The sequence below is a fragment of the Barbus barbus genome (genome assembly GCF_936440315.1).
Source record: "Barbus barbus genome assembly, chromosome: 43".
NCBI classification, from domain to species: domain Eukaryota; kingdom Metazoa; phylum Chordata; class Actinopteri; order Cypriniformes; family Cyprinidae; genus Barbus; species Barbus barbus.
The window spans coordinates 13730161-13751442 of NC_136721.1; the positions used below are offsets into that span (position 1 = coordinate 13730161).

The window sequence follows — 21282 nt, forward strand, 5'->3', positions numbered from 1 at the left end:
GTGTGTGAGAGAGAGCGCGCGCTCGCTCGTGTGAGGAGAGAGCGCGCGTTACTTCAGCAAGTGTCGCACCAAAACAACGACAAGTTGAGAACACGCCAACAACGCTGCAAGATGGAGGTATGACATTATTTACTCTGCTTGAGCTTCAAACCGCTTTTTGTTTTTTCAACCTTCAAGTTCATTTTCTATACTGCTCTTCACACGTTGTTTGTTACAGAGTAAAAAAAAAAACCTGTTGCATTTCGGTCCATGAGATGATTCAAGATGCAAAGCATCAGCAATTATAGATGTCAGAAATAATTGCATTATGCTATAGTCTGGTTTCGTGTTCTTACTGAATACATTTTCATTACAAATTATATTATCAGCCATTTAAGTACAAAAAAAAAGTTTCAGTATATATATATATTTTTTTATATTGGTTTGTCCCATTGCTTTAATAACAACAACAATAGCTGCATAAACTACACACATTTGTGTAAAACGTTGAATGTAGAATATGCCTTATTCAGTTTATACCATAGCATTTATGTTTGAAAAATTTCGAAAATTCTAAAACTTTTATTTTCAGGTTCAAATGAGATTTTGTACTCCACTGTATGCATATGTTTGTATTTCACATTTTATGGTTTTAAATTTATCACACATAATGGGATAAATGAGTTATTGTTAGTGCAGGTTTGAATCATTTTAATACATAATGTTTGTTTTTTACTACAGACAGATTAAATATGTGTGCTGTCAAGGTTAAGAGATAACAGTTTACATTGCACATAACACTCTCACCATGTATTTGAGTTATATGTGGTTTATTTGAGTTTGGAGTGAGTGTTTGGAATAAAGATGAATAAAGCATAGCTATGTGTCTATGTCATTGAGGTTGGCTAAATCACCTGCAAACCTCCATCGATTTACATAACCTTGTTTGCAGAGGCTGCTATCATTACAAGCAGTTTTATTGTGTTTGTGCCAGTAACTCTTTGAATTGTTGACTTTACACTGCCTCCCTTACATGTCTCAAGTTAGAAAGTATGACTGGAATGGCAGCAAGCTAACTGACAACAGGAAGTGGTGTAACCTCATCCGTATGACAGATTAAAATGGCGGGGTTGGATGGTGGACCCACGTGCTTGTGTTTGCAGATTTGGAGGTTTTTTGACAACTGATTTCAGCATACAGTTTGTGATTAATAAAGTGGCTGAATGCTCAAACCACTTTTTCCATCACTGAACATTTTTGAGTGATCATAGAAACTCAATAGGCTTACAAATAGACAGCCTGTTTAAAGAGCTTTGACAGCTTGCTGTATATTTTGAGTGCAGTTTTAGTGACTTGTGGGCAAATTATGACATTTTCCATAGGTTTCTGGATGCTTTTATACTGTGACCTACATAGGCTCTATATATTATATCCCACTGAAGCTGCCATACATAATTCAGTGGCTTTTGCAAATTGGTCATTTTAATAAAATCTGAATAGCACTGATATCAGTTATTGTTTGAGTTGTACATAAAATAAATGCCTAAAAATCCAACTGTAAATTTTGTCTAAAATTAAAGTGTATTGTTTTTTTATTTCATGAAAAAATGAATAAATTTAAGATATACTTAATGTTTATTCATATTTAATGCATTTTGTTCATGCAAATGAGTCTGCATTTGGAAACATCGGAAAATGAATGGGTTAAAGTCACTCATCAACATTAATAGTGTGCAATATTTGGTGCTTTATCGTGTTAGATGTTTGTTATAATTACTAATTCAGACTGAGGGAACAGTATGGCGTTGCACAATATTATAACAATAATTGAAGCTAAATTTAATGTGCTGCTGCTTCTTGGAAAGTGAATTTGTAACATACAAAACTGACTGTGCATGTGTCTCTTGTTGTCTGGTTCGGAAAATTACATTGTGGTCAGGAGAACTGTTTGTTTGCTCAGATATGCACAAATCTCAGAAACAAGGCATAATAAATTGATTTCTCAACTCATTTTATTATGATAGTAAAATTTTGCATACTTTAAGCCAGAGGAACCATTCATTGTGAATATATTGTGAGCTGAGCCACATATAAAGATGTACCTTAAAATATATATCTTGGCCGCTAGAGGAGTTGTGAAGACTGGATTGACTTCATTGAAAGCTTGTCTGTTTTACAGCTTTATGTTGGGTCATATTGACTCTCAGAGCACTGTACTGTGTGGATGTCGGGATATTTAAGTTGATTATCTCCTGAATGTCAGCTATGTGAGTATGCGGGTTGGTGTCAGTCCCACCTCAGCAGCTGTTAGGGCGACGGCCATCTCTTGTCAGAGCTGTACGTAACCACAGAGTGTGTTCGTAGATGAGACCGAGATTTGGAGAAGGAAAATGTTATTACAACACAACATTAACCGACTACAACAAGCTTCCTACCCAAAAGGCTTGAATGTGGTTTGTTCTTTGTACTGGAGATTTTTCTGTGCATTTAGGAGAGTGATCATTCATTACCTCATAAGGAACTTGTTGAACTTTGTGCTGGGAGACTGAGAGCATATGGGTGTGAACTTGCCCCAGCCACCCTTCAAAATTCAGGGACATGACTTCATTTGGAGTATTAGCAAGTGATGTAAATGTTCAGTGAAGGACACTTCAGAGTCCATGTCTTTTCCATGGCATGATTCATGATTCAAAAGTGTTGTTTGGTTCATAGAACATGTTCTTCCAATCAATGAGACCTTGCCAGATAATGTCAAGTGGATGCAGGTTGTCCTGTCACAGGAAGTGGACTTCTATTCTGTAGATCATTGGTCTCAAACTCAATTCCTGGAGGGCCTAGTAATCTTGAAATGCTTGATTAGCTGGATCAGGTGTGTTTGATTAGGGTTGGAGCTAAACTGTGCAGAGCTGTGGCACCTCCAGGAATTGAGTTTGACACCAGTGCTGTAGATGGAGTCATTACATACTCCTGGAACACTGTGACTGATTGAAGACCTGGACCCTAATGTGATCTGGGTGTGAGGTGGAGTCCGACATCATAACTCACTGACTCACACCAGAGTGTTTTGCGAAGCCTCGACTTTTCCAGCACACCATCCGCTCCAAGTATTCTGAGCCAGTATATGAGGTCATAGTACTGGGGCACTTTTGGATAGAGATCACTCTACAAGAACGTGATTTTCCTTGAACTTTGTAAAGCTGCCTTTGTAAAGATCTTTCTCTTTTGTAAAGATCTTTCTCTGTTGTCGGCTTTTTAAATGTTGCTATGTATTATCATTAAATTAAGGTTTTGCAAGGAAATATAATTGTAAATATGTTATAGATGTTTTGCAAGTGACCATTGACCTTTTTGTTAATTATTATTATTTCTATTTTTATTTTTTGAGGGCTCTTAAAAGGATTGTTCACCTAAAATGTAAAATCTGTCATCTTTTTTTGGAATGGAGGTCAGTGGTCACCAAAACTGTTTGGTTACCAACATTCTTCAAAATATTTTAAAGAGTTATAACTATCCCTTTGACCATTTTAAAACTTTAGAATGGACTGGATATAATGGATAAGAGTAATGGGTGTTGAATTTGACATCCCAGCTCAGAATAGTTGGTAAGGACTTGGCTCTGTGCTCGTTCTTGTGGTGCCATTAGCCACTCAATGTTGTTACAGTGTTACGGATATTGAAACGAGAGCCTGCAAGCATAGAGCAAATCACAACTAGGGTCCTGCACCAGGCCAGCTGCCACTGAGATGGATGATGGCTAGGACAGACCTCTTTGAGTTGACCTCTCAATTGCTCAGTTATGAATTTCTTTATACTTATGCCCACTGTGCATCCCATGCAGCAATGCTGAGAATGCAGTTTGTACCTCCACATTATAAAGTGGATTCTGACATGTTTTGAAGAGCAAAAACACATAAGGTTGAGTCTATGCAGGTAGAAGTGTCTGCGTTCACAGGCTAATGTAGAACAAGTTTTGGGTTTTATAATGGAAATTCTCTGTCTTCCCTCCCTGTGCATCCTTTCATATTTCAGTGTAAATTGAATCATGGCTGCTTCCTCATGTCCTTCAACCCTAAGACATACAACAGATTCTTTGTGGGACACTAATAAGATTCCATTTTCCACTCTCTGGGTCATAATCAGCAGCGTGTACTGGTGGACCTCTAAAATGAGGAGCGTGTTTGGGTTGAGTTTCGTTATTTTTTTTAAAGTAATGATTTTAATGTTCCAGTCACATTTGATGTTTTCACAGTTTCCAGGTTAAAGACAGATGCAACACCATATAAATGTAAAATGATACTTTGAATAATCACATTTTTGTATGGTTATATTAGTATTTATAAAAAACAGGTCACCTCAGAGGCTCTCTACTGTTGAAAAGCTTAACGAAAAAACGTCTCATGCTGCATTTATTTGATCAAAAATACAGTAAAAACAGTCATATTGAGAAATATTATTGCAATTTTTTTAATGTAATTTATTCCTGTGATGGCAACACTAAATTTTCAGCAGCCATTACTCCAATCCTCAGTGTCACATGGTCCTTCAGAAATCGTTGTAATATGCTGAGTTCATATTCCATATTAATATTTAATATTATCATCAAACATGAAAACAGTTGTGCTGCTTAATTCGAGTAAACAGTTCAAAAACATTATTTAAATATAAATATTTGGGGTCACACTTTATTTTAAGGTCCAGTTTTCACTATTAACAAACCATTAACTATGAAGTTTGCCTCAATAAACTACTAATTTGCTGCTTATTAATAGTATGGAAGTTGTTAAGTTTAGGTATTGGGCAGGATTAGGGATGTAGAATATGGTCATGCAGAATATGTGCTTTATAAGTACTAATAAACAGCCAATATGTTAATAATAGGCATGCTAATAAGCAACTTATTAATAGTGAGAATTGGTCGCTATACTAAAGTGTTACCATAGTTTGTAACAATGTAAAAGTCCACTTGATCAGTTGAAAGTGTTACTTGAAAATCAAATCTTTAAATGTTTAATTTTTATTAATTTTTTTTTCATGTCCCTGTTTTCTGCCTCCCTTGTTGCCTCTGACAAAATGCCCCTGGTTACAATGTGGCTGAAACAGTTGAAGAGGAAACGCATACCAAATACCCGAGAGCCTTGTTTTTTTTACACCTAACTGCTCCCACACTCATGATGGTCTTCTGCTTAATTAGCTGATTCTTGCTCCAGCTCTGCAGTGCAGTTTAAAAGTAGTATGTCATCATGATCATGCCTCTGTTTTGGAGATGAAGAAAGGCTCATGCTGAATTGATTGTTTGTTGCATTGTTTACTCACTCTGTGTCATCTGACTGCTGCCAACTCTTGTAAAGATAAAGTAAGCTTTGGAACGAATCTGTCTTTTGATGCTAACAGTGTTTATTGAGGTAGTAAAATTGTTGAAGAAACTATTAGTGGCGATTGCAGCAGTGATGTCATCTTCAGGGGTCATCTCTGTAGGTGTGTGTGTTAAATGTGTGCAAAGGCACAGCTGTGGGACACGCACACCCTTAGCCACCCATACTCTCTCACACACACACACACACACACATATGCTGTAAATCTCACCATCCACTGGGTCTCAAGGGAAGAGCTGCCCACACCCTGCCTTAAATGAGTAGTAATGAGCTCAGTGCCCTGTACTTAACATGTGAGATATACACTGCGTCTGCATTAAACCTTTCAAAAGTAAATACCATGCCATTTGTCATTTATGTTCAATGTTTTAAAGACATAGTTTACCCAAATATGAAAAGGTGCTGCTGATTTACTCCAATATGTATGTGACTTTCTTTATTCAGTAGAACAGTAAAGTTGTAAAGATTTTTAGTTGCAATGGTGGTCGTTGTTGATTTACATATGATAAATCACCAAGCACCACCGTTTCAACTAAAAAGCCAGTCAACAGACACCTTCATTTTGTGAGTTAAAAAAAGCAGATACAAAAACAAACTATTCATCTGCAGCTCATGATGATATATTGAGGTCTTATGAAGTGAAATGATTGGTCTGTGTAAGGAAGTGAATGTTATTTACAACACAATCCATAACTTCAAATGAATGGTCCTGGACATGCTTTCTCTGCATTGACACTGTTGTTTGTCTCCAACAGAGAGGGAGGACGTGTGTGTCGAATGTGGCTTAGTTTTACCAATATATTTTACTTGTATTGTATTTTTCATTAATATGGTACTTACTTTTGCTTATCCTGGATGAGTGTAGTGACAATCCTTTTGGAAACAACAAGTGTCAGTCATTAGCATGAGCATTTTTTATTTATTTATTTGCATATTATAAATCAACAAGGACGACAGTTTCAGCTAAAATCTTTACTGTTTTACTGAAGAAAGAAAGTCACCTACATCTTGGATGGCCTGAGGTTGAGTAAATTAATGGCAAATTTTCAGTTTTGAAGAAATACATTTGCATAATATCTACTGTAAAACCAAAAATTTGATTATAGAGGGGAACTGGATGAAGGAGTTTCTCAGTTGCTGTTAAAAATGGCAAGCGTGCTCTTACGTTGCATGTCAGGCATGGGAGCTCCGCTCTGGGAGCGCTTCAGTCTCAGGGGCAGGTCCTCATCATCTTCCCATGTTGTTTTTGGCGGTTAGCATAAATTTGTCAATTTGTCAGTGACACTAGTAAGAATTTCTGTGAATGTTTCTTGGGGGTCACACTGGAGAATGTTTTCTCAGGCTGGAGTTTGAAGTGAGCTGGGTGACAAAATACATGCCTAACTGCTTGATAAAAGCTAAACTGCTTAAATCTGTTTCTGTTATGAGTTATTTCTACTCAGAAACATGGAATATCACATTTTGAGGGTTGCACTGATATATCAGTGAATTGTAAACATGGCTCAATTTAAAATAGCAACAAGCTATTTCATAGAACAAGCTTTTTTTCTGTCCATCTTGGGCACTAAATAGAGCAAATGATGTCACGATGGAATGCTTTTATCTGAAAGAGGAGTGGATCTAGTGGAGCTGGAACACATGGGCAGCAGGACTGAGAGCAGAGCAGACAGAAAGAGGACTGAATGCATCATGGTTCCAGGTGTTTGCCAGGTCTTATTTGGCTTTTTTTAATAAGCAGCTGGCTGTCATGTGCCTAGTTAAAAAATAAATTAAAAAAAGGGCTACCAGGCTAACATAGATACTGCAGCAAGACAAAAAGAATTTTAAAGAATTGTAGTTCTTTGTGTTAGCTTGATATATTTGAGTGTAGAAGTGAAGATTCAGGTTCAAATCTTAACCTAATATATTTACATATTAAAAGGGTTTAAAAGTATATTAAAGCATTGATTTAATTAAATATAATATAGACTAACATCGATTAACAGTTTTTACTTCTCTTCAAACTAAGTTACAGTATAAACTCTGTAGTGTTTAATTTCTGGATGAATCAGAGTTTATGAATCAGTTATTGAATCACTGAATCCAAAATTATTCAATGACTCACTCATAAAGACAGTAGTCTCTTGTTTTGTCCCTAGCTAAATGAGCATTTTTGGCAGCGTCGAACTAAAAAAAGCGTCGAACTAAAAAAGCTACGCTCCAACACACCACACAGACTACAGCCGACGGCAAACTAACATGTGCGTTCTGTGCATGCGTGAGAGGAATTAGGCCTAACTGTCAATTTCAGCTGCTATCAATAGTATATATTCGTCATTCAAAAGGAGAAACCGAAATGGAGATATACAAGATAAACGCAGATATACGAAACATAAACAAAGCAGTGCTTGCTTACCATTTTGAATATCAGTAACGTTGATAACTTTAATAATTTTAAGCGGCTCATGTTGTTATGAAAACATTCACGTATTAGAACGATTGGGAAAGATCACATAACATTTAAACAGCCTTCTGTCTATACCGCCTTCATTTACGTGCTCATTTTAATCACTTTCACTGTAATTCTCGGCTTGGCGTGTCCCGAACTTAAGACCTTCAATTATCTTCGGAACACAAATTAAGATATTTTCGATAAAATCTGAGAGCTCTCTGAACCTCCATAGACAGCAATGCAACTGCAATGTTCCCAGAAACGTACCAAGGACATTTGTAAAATAGTCCATGTGACATCAGTGGTTCAACCGTAATTTTACGAAGCTATACGAGAATACTTTTTGTGTGCAAAGAAAAAAATAATAACAATTTATTCAACAATTCTTCTCCCCAAGTTACCATCTTCCGCCATTTTGGAGAGTACACCAGAACGTAATCAACGTAATCAGAATTGTTTACGTTCAGCAGACAGTGCGCCAGGGCCGTGAAGAGTCCTTTGGAGGGGCAGGTGCTCAAAGGGGCACATGGAACACGGCTTTTATTAGGGCTGTGCTCCTTGCTGATATGTGTATCGAAATAAACAGCAAGAACGAAAGAGAACAAGCACCTTTGTTTATTGTTATTGTTATTGCTGTGTGTTGAACTACGTTAGCTGCATTTTTAATATTTAATATTTTAATAAAATGTAAATTCATCCACCGTACTTTATTCGAGCTCGAGCAGGTGTTTTCACACAGAGGTTTCTAGATTTAAATCTAAATTTAAACTAAAAGAAACATGATCTGACGTTTTATTCGTATCCAAAATGAGGAGATATGAATATATTCACTCTCGTGCATGTTTCATTCATACTGAATGTCAGAGGGTGCTCTCCTGCAGAAACTTTCGACGTGCAGGAAATCCCTAATATGAACAAACTCATAACAAATAGGGAAAAGGGTGTTCGTAGTAGCCTTTATAAACCAATCATAAAATTGCACACAGCAATATAAACAACAGCTGTGCATGATCTCTTCATGCTGTTCTCGTCAAATAATAATAATAATTCAATAATATAAATTTACAAGCACACCGCTTCGCTGAGAACTCCACTTACCGGCAGCCGCGGACGTTATTGAAGGCATCCTAAAGGTGTCTGAACGTGAGGGATCGTCCCGGATGAGATCATCAGGTGAAAGGTCATCATGTGGATAATTTCATTTACGGCTAAACTATTATTAATTAATTTTACTAATGTAAATTACATGCTGAATGTAAACAATGAGTCAAAAATATGATAAAAAATATCTTCCTTTGTGTTCTGAAGATGAACGAAGGTTGGAATGACATGAGGGTGAGAAATTAATAACAGAATTTTCATTTTTTTTGGTGAACTAACCCTTTAAAGCCTTTATGTAAAATGCATTATAAAAGTAGTTTTAATGCATTAATTATGCCTTGTAATGCACCTTTTAATGTGTTGTACAGTCTCATGAATAATTGTAACCACAGTTAATACATCGTAACACTTATCAATTCATTGTTTCACTATGCGTTTAAAATTATAATTTTTTACGACAAGAAATCATGTATTACAACAAACATGAATAATTCTAATGCGTTATACCCTTTAAATAACCCTTTATAATGCCTTATACGTAAAGGCTTTAAGTAAAGTGTAACCAACATTTTTTTACCTGCAGACTGAGAAACTTTATTAGAAAAGTTGTATTCATAATTAACTTTGTTCAAAAGTGGTTTGGCTTGCTCAAGCACCCTTCCTGTTTTTGACTCCTCTTATATATTTCAGTCTTATCTTAAGTTGCATCATCATTGTATAACCAACATCCTGTAAGGTATAGACTGCATGCAGTCTTAGTGTTGGTGGGTTCCCACAAAGCTCTGAGACCGAATGTCTTGAAAACAAACAGTCGTTTAAGACCATAGACATTGCCTCAGCCCTAAAATAGCACATTCTGCTATCACTTTTGACAAGGCAGCTCTGGTTTCCCTTCACTGATAGTGAGAGTGCTAATGGTCATAGATGGACAAGCCTGAGACGGGAATGATAACAGCGGACTCAAGTCATACCCGACTGAGCCCCCTGTGGATGCTTGCATGGCTCAAAAAGCACTTTCTCAAAGATTTCATTTGAAATACACTCTTTTCATCACTTTGCTCAAATGAGCATTCACCATTGTGGTTTCCTGTGGTAAAAACAAGATATTTTCTCAGCGTCACTGCAGAAGTCAACAAAACAGAACCTAATGGCTTGAAGATTAAAAAGTCAAAGCTGGACTAAAATCCTCTAATATAAGGTGTTGATTTACCCTTTGCAATATTGAGTGTTTTCATACGTTTAAAAAATGTGTTATATGCATTTATAAAGGTGGCAGGTTTTTTTTTTTTTTTTTTGCCATGGATTTGAAAGCCTTAGATTCATATTACAGAAAATATATCAAAAAGAAGGGGGTGTTCTTATTCATACACTAACATTTTTGTATTTCAGGAGCATTCTGTTGTAAAAAAGCGCTCTGTGGCTGAACTAGCTGGAAAATTCAGTTGTCCAATATCCCATATGACAGATGCTGAAGTGGTGAGGTTTCATATTATCCGAATATGATCACATCCTCTCTGCTTTCGCACTTGAACTTCCTAATATGTCCCATCTCCTTTTTTCATGACTTTAACACAGTCGTTTTATTTTTTTCCTGCTTTTGCTTATAGTTTTCTATTTTTTTTAATCTTCAGTTTTTCTGCTCTCTTTTTTCCTAATTTCTTTTGAAAAAACAGTTAGCCCTCAAGCTTGGTCTGAATAAAAACATAAGCTAAAGAAAAATAAAATGGAAAGTGAGGTTCCATAGCAAAGGAATGTATGTACTGTATGTATATTAAGTATTGCAGTATAGCATGTACTTAAGGCTAGAATGTATAATTGTATGACACAGACATGTTTCTTCATACCCTCTGTGTACATTTAAAGAGGAAGTGTAAAATTCAGGGGAAAATCTCAAAGATTTTCCAGGTTAGTTCTTGATCAGCCCCTTATATTGTAGAAAAGGAAGCAAATTTCCTCGTCTCATTCTTTGGAAGTTTTGCTGTGTATTTTTAGTTCTGTGCCAGCCAGATTTTTATCTTTATGAATGTGCCACTCTAGTTATATGTGCCTAGGTTTAATGTTAAGACTAGTAATGAAAATTCTCCTGAACTGCTTGGCAAAGTGTCATTCTATCGCATAGGAAACAGACACCGAAGGAAGGCGTCCTCAAGCACAGATATTAATAAGGGAGCATGTTATGCAATGCAGGAATATTATGCTGCATGTCTATGCAGGTGACAGATGTGTCATCTTGTTTTTACTACTACTTTCCTGTCTTTTTCCCCTTTGTAAGCCCTGTCACTCACTTTAGTTGCATGTCTTAAACATTTCCTCATTGCAAACACTCAAGTATATACAATAGTGTTTTTTTCCCCTCACAAAGTCGTTTTCAGTCATATGTGGCCATATCTTAATGTTTGATCTAGTCGTGTAATTTTTAAAATGTATTTTTATTTTTAGATAGGATTTTTAAATAGTTTTATTCATTTCTTATGTTTATTAATTAATTTTATTTTAAATATTTTAATTATTTTTGTAATTAATATTATGTATTGATTTTGTTTTTTTTCTGTTTCTGTTTTATAGTATATTTCTATAATTATTTATTTTAAAATATTATATATTGTTTTACTACTAGTTTTTATGGACTTTGTTTTTATTTTTTGCAAATATATTATTTTTATTTGTTTGTTTTATTTTATAAATATTATTGTTAATTAAATGTTTTTATTAATTTGATGTATTAATTATATTATTTAATTCTACAACTGCTTTATGTATTAATTTATTTTATTTTTAGAATAGTAAATATTCATATTTATTTGTTTGAGGGGGTTTCTTTCTTTCTTTCTTTTTTTGATCATTAGAATTCTGTGGAAGTAATTTGGTAGTAAGCTATGTATGTGTTTAGGCATGTGGATCTGAGCTCTTCTTTTGTTTCAGAACAAGCCTGTGAGGAGGAGACCCCCACGCTCTCTGCCGCTGCCGCTGCCTGCTGGTAATGACGCAGGTCAAGGCCAGGATGAGGTGAGACGATCCGAGATTGACGAGAACAAACACCTACATTGTCAGTAATAAAACTAGCTTTCATTAGTGTAATTAAAACATTATCCTTAGTAGCTGAATGCATGTAAAAGTTGTTTGAACACCATTACCTCAAATTGTAGTACTGCAATGCGTTGTAGCAATGATGCAGATTTTCAAAACAAATTAGCATTGTTAAAAGTTTTTTACATTTACCTAACTGATTTATTCTTTATCCATTCAGAAAGGAGCTGAAACAGTATCAACCAGGAAGAACAGAAATTCTGCCCTCATTGAGAAACTGCAGGTTTCATAGTCTTACACAACAATGTTTCCCTCTAGTGGACAGAGGTCAGTATTGCTTCAGATAATGAAAGTGATTTTCCATCCCATTTCACACAGGCCAGCCTTACACTTTCTCCCACGGGACCTCCGCCCTTCCCAAAGAGCCCAGGGGTGGTGAAGTTACCGGTGCTGTCCTTCTCCCCTGGCTCTCCCAGCAGTCCCTCTAGTCCACCTGCAGCTGTCACACCCAAACAAGAGGAAACTCCTGCCAGCTTTGAGGGTCCCACCGAGGGAACTGTTCTCAAAAGCATCAACAAGGTTTGAGGCTTCATATCATTTCACATGTCAGTGAATTCAAACCAATAAAAACTGTTACAGTGTTTGAATTCAAACGTATTTTGAAATCTGCGCAGGGTAGAGCTCGACATTCCATCAAGCGGCGCCCACCGTCTCGCCAACACAGGAAGTCCAGTGCAGATGAAGGTGGAGAAGAGGTGGATAAAACAGCCACCCTCGATCAAACGACTCCAAACGGGCATGAAGGAGATGTGTTTGAAGAACACAAGACGTCGCCAGATGCAGAATCTCTCTCCTCTAAAGAACAGATTGAGCAGGAAACTACATCCACAGATTCTGAGAAGCCAGACCCGGAGGACAAAGTGGAGACTGTGACTTCAGAAAAGGAAGAGGGAGAAGAAAAAGAAGAGAAAACAGAGCCAGAAGACAAAGAAGAGAAAACCGAACCAGAGACAAAGGAAGAGAAAACCGAACCAGAGACAAAGGAAGAGAAAACCGGACCAGAGACAAAGGAAGAGAAAAGCGAACCAGAGACAAAGGAAGAGAAAACCGGACCAGAGACAAAGGAAGAGAAAACCGGACCAGAGACAAAGGAAGAGAAAACTGAACCAGAGACAAAGGAAGAGAAAAGTGAAGATGAACCACAGCTGGTTAACAGTACAGAAGAAACACGTGAAGAGCCAGTCACGCAACCACAAACAGAACCTGACACAACAGTTGAGAAAGAGGAGGAACAGAAAGAAACTGAAGTAAACCATTAGAGCCAAGTAAGTGCGAGTCATATCCGCTCACACTAGTTACATGCACCAACTTGTTTCATTTTATCTCATTATTTATATTTTGCAGGATCGTAAAGTCTCTAAATAGAGAAAAAGGTCAGATCTGCCTCAGACCAGAGAACTCACTGCTTAACCAAAGCAAAGACATCAAGAGAAGATTAATAATGTGAATAACTTTGTTTTAGACTTCAAACATGAGTCGTTTGAAGGAGCAAGTGAAACCTGCAGGTGCAGAGAACAACAGTATTCTCTCTTCTGTACAGTTGTATTTTGGTAGTACTTCTGTTCTGAGCCACTTGTGTGAATGTACACTAGTTTGGTTTGAGAAATACTTTTGTATATAATTCATAGTCTTCACTAAAGGACTTTTTTATTCTGTTTTTGTTTATAGTCGTATTCCTATCCAAAAATATGAAAAGCTGATATTTGAAAATAAAAAATGGGAGTATGAAAAAAATCATTTCCACATTTCATTGGAAAATATTGTAGTTTTCTCTGTGCAATGTTGGATATAAAAATATCATAGTCTATGTACGGATCATTAAGATGGAACCTGGAGGTCATGACCCTGGCTGGTCCTATTCTGGCCAAAATATTAGCTAAAAACATGCACATATATGTTCAGAGCACAAGTATCAGAAACTTCTTATTTCTCTGATGTAATCAGGGCACTGACAGATTTTCCGCGTTAGGCCTGTGCTGACCTCATGCAAGCTCTAGTGAGGAACAGATTATCATTTAAATAGAACTCTATCTCGCTCATTAAGCTTGTGTTCTGTTTTAATATTCAAACTATTACAGATTAGTATATGTCATAGACCCAAATATCATGCTGCTTTTCTAAATTGTGAAAGGATTTAATATAGTCCAGTGATGGCAATGAGATTAATTAAAGATTGGAATCAGATATTCAAGGTCAGGGGAGGAAGGATTACTGTGGATCAAGTCTTGTTTCCTAATCTGGCTTTTACTGAAATGCTAGCAGACTTTTTGGTTTGCCCTGATTGCTAATATTGTCACGGGAAAGTGTGATGTAATAATAAACAACATAAAATTAATAATCATTATGAGAATTTGAAAATGATTTTCACAGAAGTGACTATTTGGGTGGAATTGCAGCCTGTTCACTTTTAGCTTTACTACTGTTCTGATTGGACAATATATGTTTTACAAATAATTATACTTTTATTACAGTTGATACTATTTATAAAATCTTTTTCAAAGATAAGTAACATCCTCCTCTTGCTCTCTGTCAGGTTTGAGCATGCATAGCACACGAGCTAATCACATTTCACTGTTTTTATATAATTATGTAAGTATGTTGCATGTGTTGCACCTTGATCATTAATGCATTCATTTGTTTGGTTCCTTCACGTGACATTTGACAGAGTCGCTGCTGCTAATCCCAGCATAGGAAATTTATCTTAATTTACTGCTAGACCTTTAGAAATGGCAGGAAATGATGAGTTGAGAGGTTCAGGGTAATGCTCACAATGAACATTTGAGCTAATGACTAGTCACTTAATCCCATTTACTGCAGTGAATACAAACCACATTAAGACCCTAGCGAAGAGCACAGATCTGCCTCGTCACCACTTTCAAGTGAGAAGAGTCCGTAATCGGACTGGCATGCGGACAAAACGAGGCTGGAAGATCATCAGCTCATATCACCAATAGCATGTGCATTTAAGAGTTATGTGACAACTCCATTAATTGCAAAAAGAAAAAAGCTTTCTCACACTTCATTGCTATTTAATTCAGAAAATGAAAGCAAACAGCAAGTTTCTCACCTGCAACAGTATCGTGATTGTATATTTGCTATGATCACTAAATTTAGTTTTTTTTTTTTTTTTTTTTTAGTTTAGTTTCCATTTTAAAATGGAACTACACAATTAAATCCGATTTTTGTTTGCAAAACTAAAGATATGGAAACTTTTGCTGTTTTTTTTTTAATTGTTTAACTGGTTACGCAAAACATTTGCATAAATTAATTTTTCAATTGAATTTATGCATGAATTATGCAAAACAATTCCTACATAATATACTTTTATAAAGTAAAAAATGTAATGTTGATTCTGCATGATCAGAAACTACATGGAATCATTGATCAAATAAATTTAGGGACGCAAAATACATTTCTCATATATCAGTTAATGGTCAGTATTTGACATTTTTCATTGATTTTTAACTTTTAAATAGGATTAATATTTTTAATAATAATTCATAAAAAATTATTTAAGAGCACTGTAGAAATATAATATAATTATATATATATATATATATATATATATATATATATATATATATATATATATATATATATATATATATATATATATATATATATATATATATATATATATATATATATATATATATATATATATATATATATATATATATATAAAAATAATGTTGCAATGCCTAAATTGTAGACTTTAAAATGATTGGTTAGTGTTTTTTTTAATTTTTTTTTTTATATTCAGACAAAATAGTATAGAATTTTAATGTTACCAGCCATAATATGAAAATAATGATAATAGCAAATTACAAAATTAATATCCATTTCGCACGCAGCCACGCACACTTGTTGCAATACCAATATTTACTTGCAGTCTTTAAAATTATTGGTTATAGATTTTTTTATATTCAGATAAAATACCATAGAATTTTAATGTCATTATCAGCTATGATATGAAAACATTCATCAGTATCAGCCAGAACTGTATCACTCCTATTTAAGTTTTAAACTTATTTTGTAAAAATAAGAGTTATTTAAAGTCTGTATTGAGAGACGGATGGATAACTATAATTGTTGGACCTCCCAGGCCTGTAATAAAGCATAGTGAGAGTTGGCCTCTGATGCACTCTGCACTACAATGACCGCACAAACGGTTCATCTGGAGGCTGAACGCTGTTTTATAAGCATTCTCTACTCTGTGCCAGTTACTCTTTAACGGTCAGGCCTTGCCATTATCCCATTAGCAGTAGTTATTTTAAGGTGCCACCTCTTTTTATTGGTACCTGGATCTAATAGTTTCAGACATTCAGTATCCTGTAGGCCAGTCTGCACCGCGCCATCAGAGCTCACAGGCCTGCAACCGCCTGGACCAACGAGGGCTGCAGGGCACAGCCATGGGGAACACACACGCAAATCTGGATGACATCCTCGCTGAGGACATGCACCACTGGTACAACAAGTTCATGCGGGAGTCTCCATCAGGCCTGATCACACTTTTTGAGCTCAAGTCCATCCTGGGACTGCAGGGCATGAATGAGGATGCTAACAGTTATGTGGACCAAGTGTTCTTCACTTTCGACATGGATGGGGTGAGGATTCATTCATAAAGTGATTTATCTTGGCTACATTTGCATGTAATATCAATCAATTCTGCAATCTTGCAAATCATTTTTTGCAGACCTGTTACATAGCTATCATTTATTGTTTGATCTCAAATGGATGTTTCAAATAAACTTGTACACCAGAGATCAGATTGGTAAAACAAGCAAATTCTGCTGGCAAACCATTTCTCATTTACACAGGTATTACTCGGAAGAGGCAGCAAATGCTGATTTCTGAGTTACTTTGGATAAAACTGCACAATATTAATATTTACATGTATAATTTCGTAATGTACAGTTTAAATATACCTATTTTTATTATGTTCAAAAGCCTTCTGACCCACTTGGCAAAAAAAAAAGAGGTCAAAATATATGGCAAATATATGCTGATAGTAAATAAATAAACCTATAATACAATGTCAAATGTAAAGTAAAATAAATAAATTTTTTATATTGAAAATATAAAATATAGTTTCCATTTTGCTTTGTTCAAATGCCAAAATAAACTACAAAATGTATTTCAATAGCTGAGAAAATACTTCCAATCCAGTCTTAAAATGCATTTTGGGTCGGTGCAAAATTTTATTTTTAAATTATAATTTGGACAGTATAAATATTAAAATAATATAGCTAAAAACTGGCAAACATATACGAGGAAATATTCGCAACAATGTATTTTAACATTTATTCTAACTACATGTGTTTGGCCATTTTGTTTAATTTTGATATTTTGCTATATGGGGACTGTGTCAACAACAGGCAATATGATATATGATGTTTAATAAGAAATATGGAGGTTAATTTTTTTTGTGTAACTCTTCCAAGCTCATTTGATTGGTTTACTGATATGTTGAGTCAAGTCCTACATTGAGATACAGCTTAGAGGAGAAAAGCTTACAATGTAACAACATTAAAAAGCTTACATTGATTAAGGTTAAAAAAAAGCTGACATAATGATCTTGCCTGGATCTCCTGGATTGTTCATATTAAAACAGCCTAACAAAACAAACCTTGTAATATGAACTCTCTCTCTCACTCTCTTTTCTTTAGGATGGATACATAGATTTTGTGGAATATATTGCTGCTATCAGCTTAATGCTCAAGGGGGAAATCAACCAGAAACTCAAATGGTACTTTAAACTTTTTGACCAGGATGGCAATGGAAAAATTGACAAGGATGAATTGGAAACAATATTTACTGTAAGTGAACATTTTAACGTTTTTTCAACAGCCGTGTCCCAAATGATAGTATAAACTCTGCACTTATACACTATGTATGTACTTAACCATGTAGTGCTTCATTCATAATTGGAGTCTGATAGCCCCGACCTTCGCGACATAATTAAAGCTGTGAGTCGAGTACATGAAGTGTCCAAAATTCCATACTTTGTTTTTTGGTTATTTAAGTGCATCATCCGGGCATTTAAAGTGCACTTTTTCTTTTTGGAATTTTCAGTGTGAACACTACTCGCTCTATTTATACGACAAAACGTAACAGGATAGTGCATAAGCACATAATATGGGACGCAACTGATGCCATATGTTAACCTCTGCTTAGGATAATGGCTGAATTATCTAAATTTATATTTTCTCCCACATCAGGTCTTTGTGAACGAACCAAAAATAGAACCTGACTGCAGGTCAGGATAACATGGACACTGGATCAGTCTGCTTAACTTAGAGAACTCTTTCTTGTGCTGTTTCTGTATTGAGGTCTCTTAGACTGACACTTCTTAGAGTGGAAATAGTGTTGCGTGTCATGTTCAGATGACCTCAGGTGGCTGCCTGACTTCTCCATACAATAATGCTGCAGTTCTAGGGATGGGAAATCGTAATAGATTTTCATCAATGTTTCTATTTAGAAAGGTTCTGAAATGATATGTTCTTTTGTTCTACAACAGGCTATACAAGACATCACAAGAAATCGTGAGCTTGTGCCAGAAGAAGTAGTGGCTCTTATATTTGAAAAGATTGATGTTAACGGAGAAGGTGAGAACCAGTTGACTTATGATAATCCTCATCATTATGCATTATATATTCTACATCTTTCTTTATTTAAACCTTCAGGTGAACTGACGCTGGAGGAGTTCATTGAAGGAGCCAAAGATCATCCTGACATTATGGATATGCTGAAGAAACTGATGGACCTCACTCCAGTCCTGGTCATTATTGTCGAAGGGCGACAGAAACCAATCAATGCGAGTTAGGCTGGATAAACTCCATCTTAAGGACAGAGAAACCAGAAAGTTCCCCATCTGAAAACCAAATGAATTCAGAGTTTGGTATTCCCACTCTTGAGGAACAGATGCAGCTTCCCACCACACCTGTGTGATTTCATAAAATTCTCAGGGGAACTTAGACTTTTGCCCAAGCAAGGTACTGTCTGACCCCAGTGGAGATACCAAGCCTTGCATCTGAGCTGTCCTCAGCTGAACATTGATCTTCTAATGCTATAAGGGATTCAGGAGACTAATGAACTGCTGGCAAGGCTTAGGAGTGAACAATGTGGGGCTTTTTAAGGAAAGGCTCAGTGGAGAACACTGAGTGCAATGTTAGTGACTTTCACTGGGTGAGCAAATCATATAATCCATGAACTGTTTATGGCATCGCTATATTGCTCAGAGTAAACTCTGAGACAGTCCATTGCCGATGTGGCCTGAATTGCCCACTGTGAAATTAATGTATATAGAGCAGTGGTTCTCAACTGTTTTACATTGGACATCAAATGGCAACCCAACACAGAACAAAAATAGTTTATTGTACAAAATGTACCAGTAAATTATATATTTCTATAGAATGTTGTATATTGCAATGAACAGAATAAGCCCAACAATTTTGGATTTACCAAACTGTAACATTTCCAATTTAGTGTATACACTAGTAACATGACCAGGCTAAATTGGAAATGTAACAATTTGGTAAATCCATAAACTCAATATTTGGCCACAAAAGGTTGATATCAACATCTTGACGTTATTAACCATGTGGGAAGTTGTGCCTGTTTATTTTGCTGTCCGTGACCCATACGAACAGACCTAAGACCCATTTCTCATTTGAGACCCACCAGTTGAGAACCACTGATATAACATCACAAATAAAGCACTTTATCGAAGGAAAGTATCAAATTTACCTGATAAAGTAGGTGCAGAAGAAATTCATTAAATGCATTTCCGGATGTCTTTTTAGCTGATCTAATCTTAGCTGTCAAACAGTAAAACTAAAAGTATTCAAAATTATTGCAAAACTGCATATTTCAGAAAGGTTTGGGTTCAGTAAGAATTTTATTTAGGGGGAAAAAAATCGAAACTGATCAAAAGTGACAGTAAAAACATTTATAATGTTATCAGAGATTTCTACTAAAAAATGCTGATATTCTATTAATCAAAACATCCTGAAAAAAGTATCAGTTTCCACAAAAAAAAATTAAGCAACAGCAGTTTTCGATATTGATAATAAGAAAAATATCAAATCAGCATATCAGAATGATTTCTGAAGGATCATGTGACACTGAAGACTGGATTAATGCTGAAAATTCAGCTTTGCATCACAGGAATAAATTATACTTTACAATGCATTAAACAGAAAACTGGTACTATAAATTGTCATATTTCACAATATTACCATTTTAACTATTTTTTTATAAAATAAATGTAGCCTTGGTGAGTGTAAAAAAAAAAACATTTAAAAAAATCTTGCTGAACCCAAAATTCTGAATTTGTAATGCACATATTTAAATGTATATTTCTGTTGTTCATATTTCATATTGATATTTAAATGTATGTTGCTGTTTAGAGGTCTGTATGTGCTTGTGTTTTACCAGTCTTGAGTCCTTTGGATAAGCATTGCAGTGAAAAACACAGGCAAATCACAAAGGGACTCTAAATGTGCTTTTACTCTCGGGAAAATTTTAACAGCATCACTAATATGCAGACAGTTACAATATGTCTGTCTAGACTCAGGCTTGATCATTTAGCACTAAATTCTAATTGTGTAACCATAGCATACAGTGGATAAACATTAGGGAGACATTGTTCAGTTGGATGCACACCAGAGACCGGGGGCCTTGTTTATAAAATGTTGCACAGAAACCGTTCTACATTTTATCTAAGATCATTCCTCAAATATGTGTACGTGTGAACAAACATACACACAAAAATGTGCATACACCTTCTTAGAACCTTAAGTGACACTAAGCACTTTTCCACATCAATGATCGATTTTATAAACATGAACGTTGGCGTGGATTTTGTGTTATAAATGAGGCCCCCGGAACTGAGGCAGTAAGATGGGATTTCTTCAGCATGATGTGACTTCCATGACTGTTTTTATAATGTTGAGTTGGCACCTTCACAAGAAGACTAGTGTGAACTTTTTGATTTCTTTGTTTTATAAATAATGTTTTCAATGGAAGCCACAAATGCTCGATATGAAGCTTTGAAATTCGTTTTCATATCCTGCACTGCACACTTGCCTCCGGTGATGAATCTCTGTATTAGATGACTCTAGAAATATTTCAGGTAAAAAAAGGTATCATTTTACCGTACTTCGAATCAGGTAATATTTCAACTGGTATGGAATATTTGTTGCCTTATTAATAAAATGGTTTAAACAAACCAGTATTTAAAAGCAGGTCATTTTAGTTTTATTTGTATACTATTATAGTAAATATTAATATTTTAAATTAGCTTTTTTA

At 35.5% G+C, this 21282-nt stretch overlaps 2 protein-coding genes across 2 annotated transcripts; both read left to right on the plus strand.

Moving 5' to 3' along the window:
* The first annotated feature begins 6 nt into the window (after nt 1-6).
* Nucleotides 7-14308, plus strand: dub (duboraya). Its single transcript, XM_079405121.1, has 7 exons — nt 7-117; nt 10273-10359; nt 11806-11889; nt 12131-12193; nt 12289-12489; nt 12585-13235; nt 13315-14308. Exons 1-6 carry the CDS (start codon nt 112-114, stop codon nt 13227-13229), a joined length of 1086 nt encoding a protein of 361 aa, XP_079261247.1. The 5' UTR covers nt 7-111; the 3' UTR covers nt 13230-13235; nt 13315-14308.
* A 1986-nt stretch (nt 14309-16294) lies between these two features.
* Nucleotides 16295-21219, plus strand: guca1d (guanylate cyclase activator 1d). Its single transcript, XM_079405829.1, has 4 exons — nt 16295-16577; nt 17640-17789; nt 18491-18578; nt 18657-21219. The coding sequence occupies exons 1-4, from the start codon at nt 16383-16385 to the stop codon at nt 18794-18796; spliced, it is 573 nt and encodes a 190-aa protein (XP_079261955.1). The 5' UTR covers nt 16295-16382; the 3' UTR covers nt 18797-21219.
* The last annotated feature ends 63 nt before the right edge of the window (nt 21220-21282 follow it).

What these genes read in the sequence shown, in the direction of transcription:
- dub (XM_079405121.1), top strand. An exon ending in ATATGACAGATGCTGAAGTG is followed by an intron (nt 10,360 to 11,805) that starts GTGAGGTTTCAT and finishes CTTTTGTTTCAG; the next exon opens with AACAAGCCTGTGAGGAGGAG. An exon ending in CCCTCATTGAGAAACTGCAG is followed by an intron (nt 12,194 to 12,288) that starts GTTTCATAGTCT and finishes CATTTCACACAG; the next exon opens with GCCAGCCTTACACTTTCTCC.
- guca1d (XM_079405829.1), top strand. Translation starts at nt 16,383, where the DNA reads ATGGGGAACACACACGCAAATCTGGATGACATCCTCGCTGAGGACATG. An exon ending in TCACTTTCGACATGGATGGG is followed by an intron (nt 16,578 to 17,639) that starts GTGAGGATTCAT and finishes TCTTTTCTTTAG; the next exon opens with GATGGATACATAGATTTTGT. An exon ending in AATTGGAAACAATATTTACT is followed by an intron (nt 17,790 to 18,490) that starts GTAAGTGAACAT and finishes GTTCTACAACAG; the next exon opens with GCTATACAAGACATCACAAG.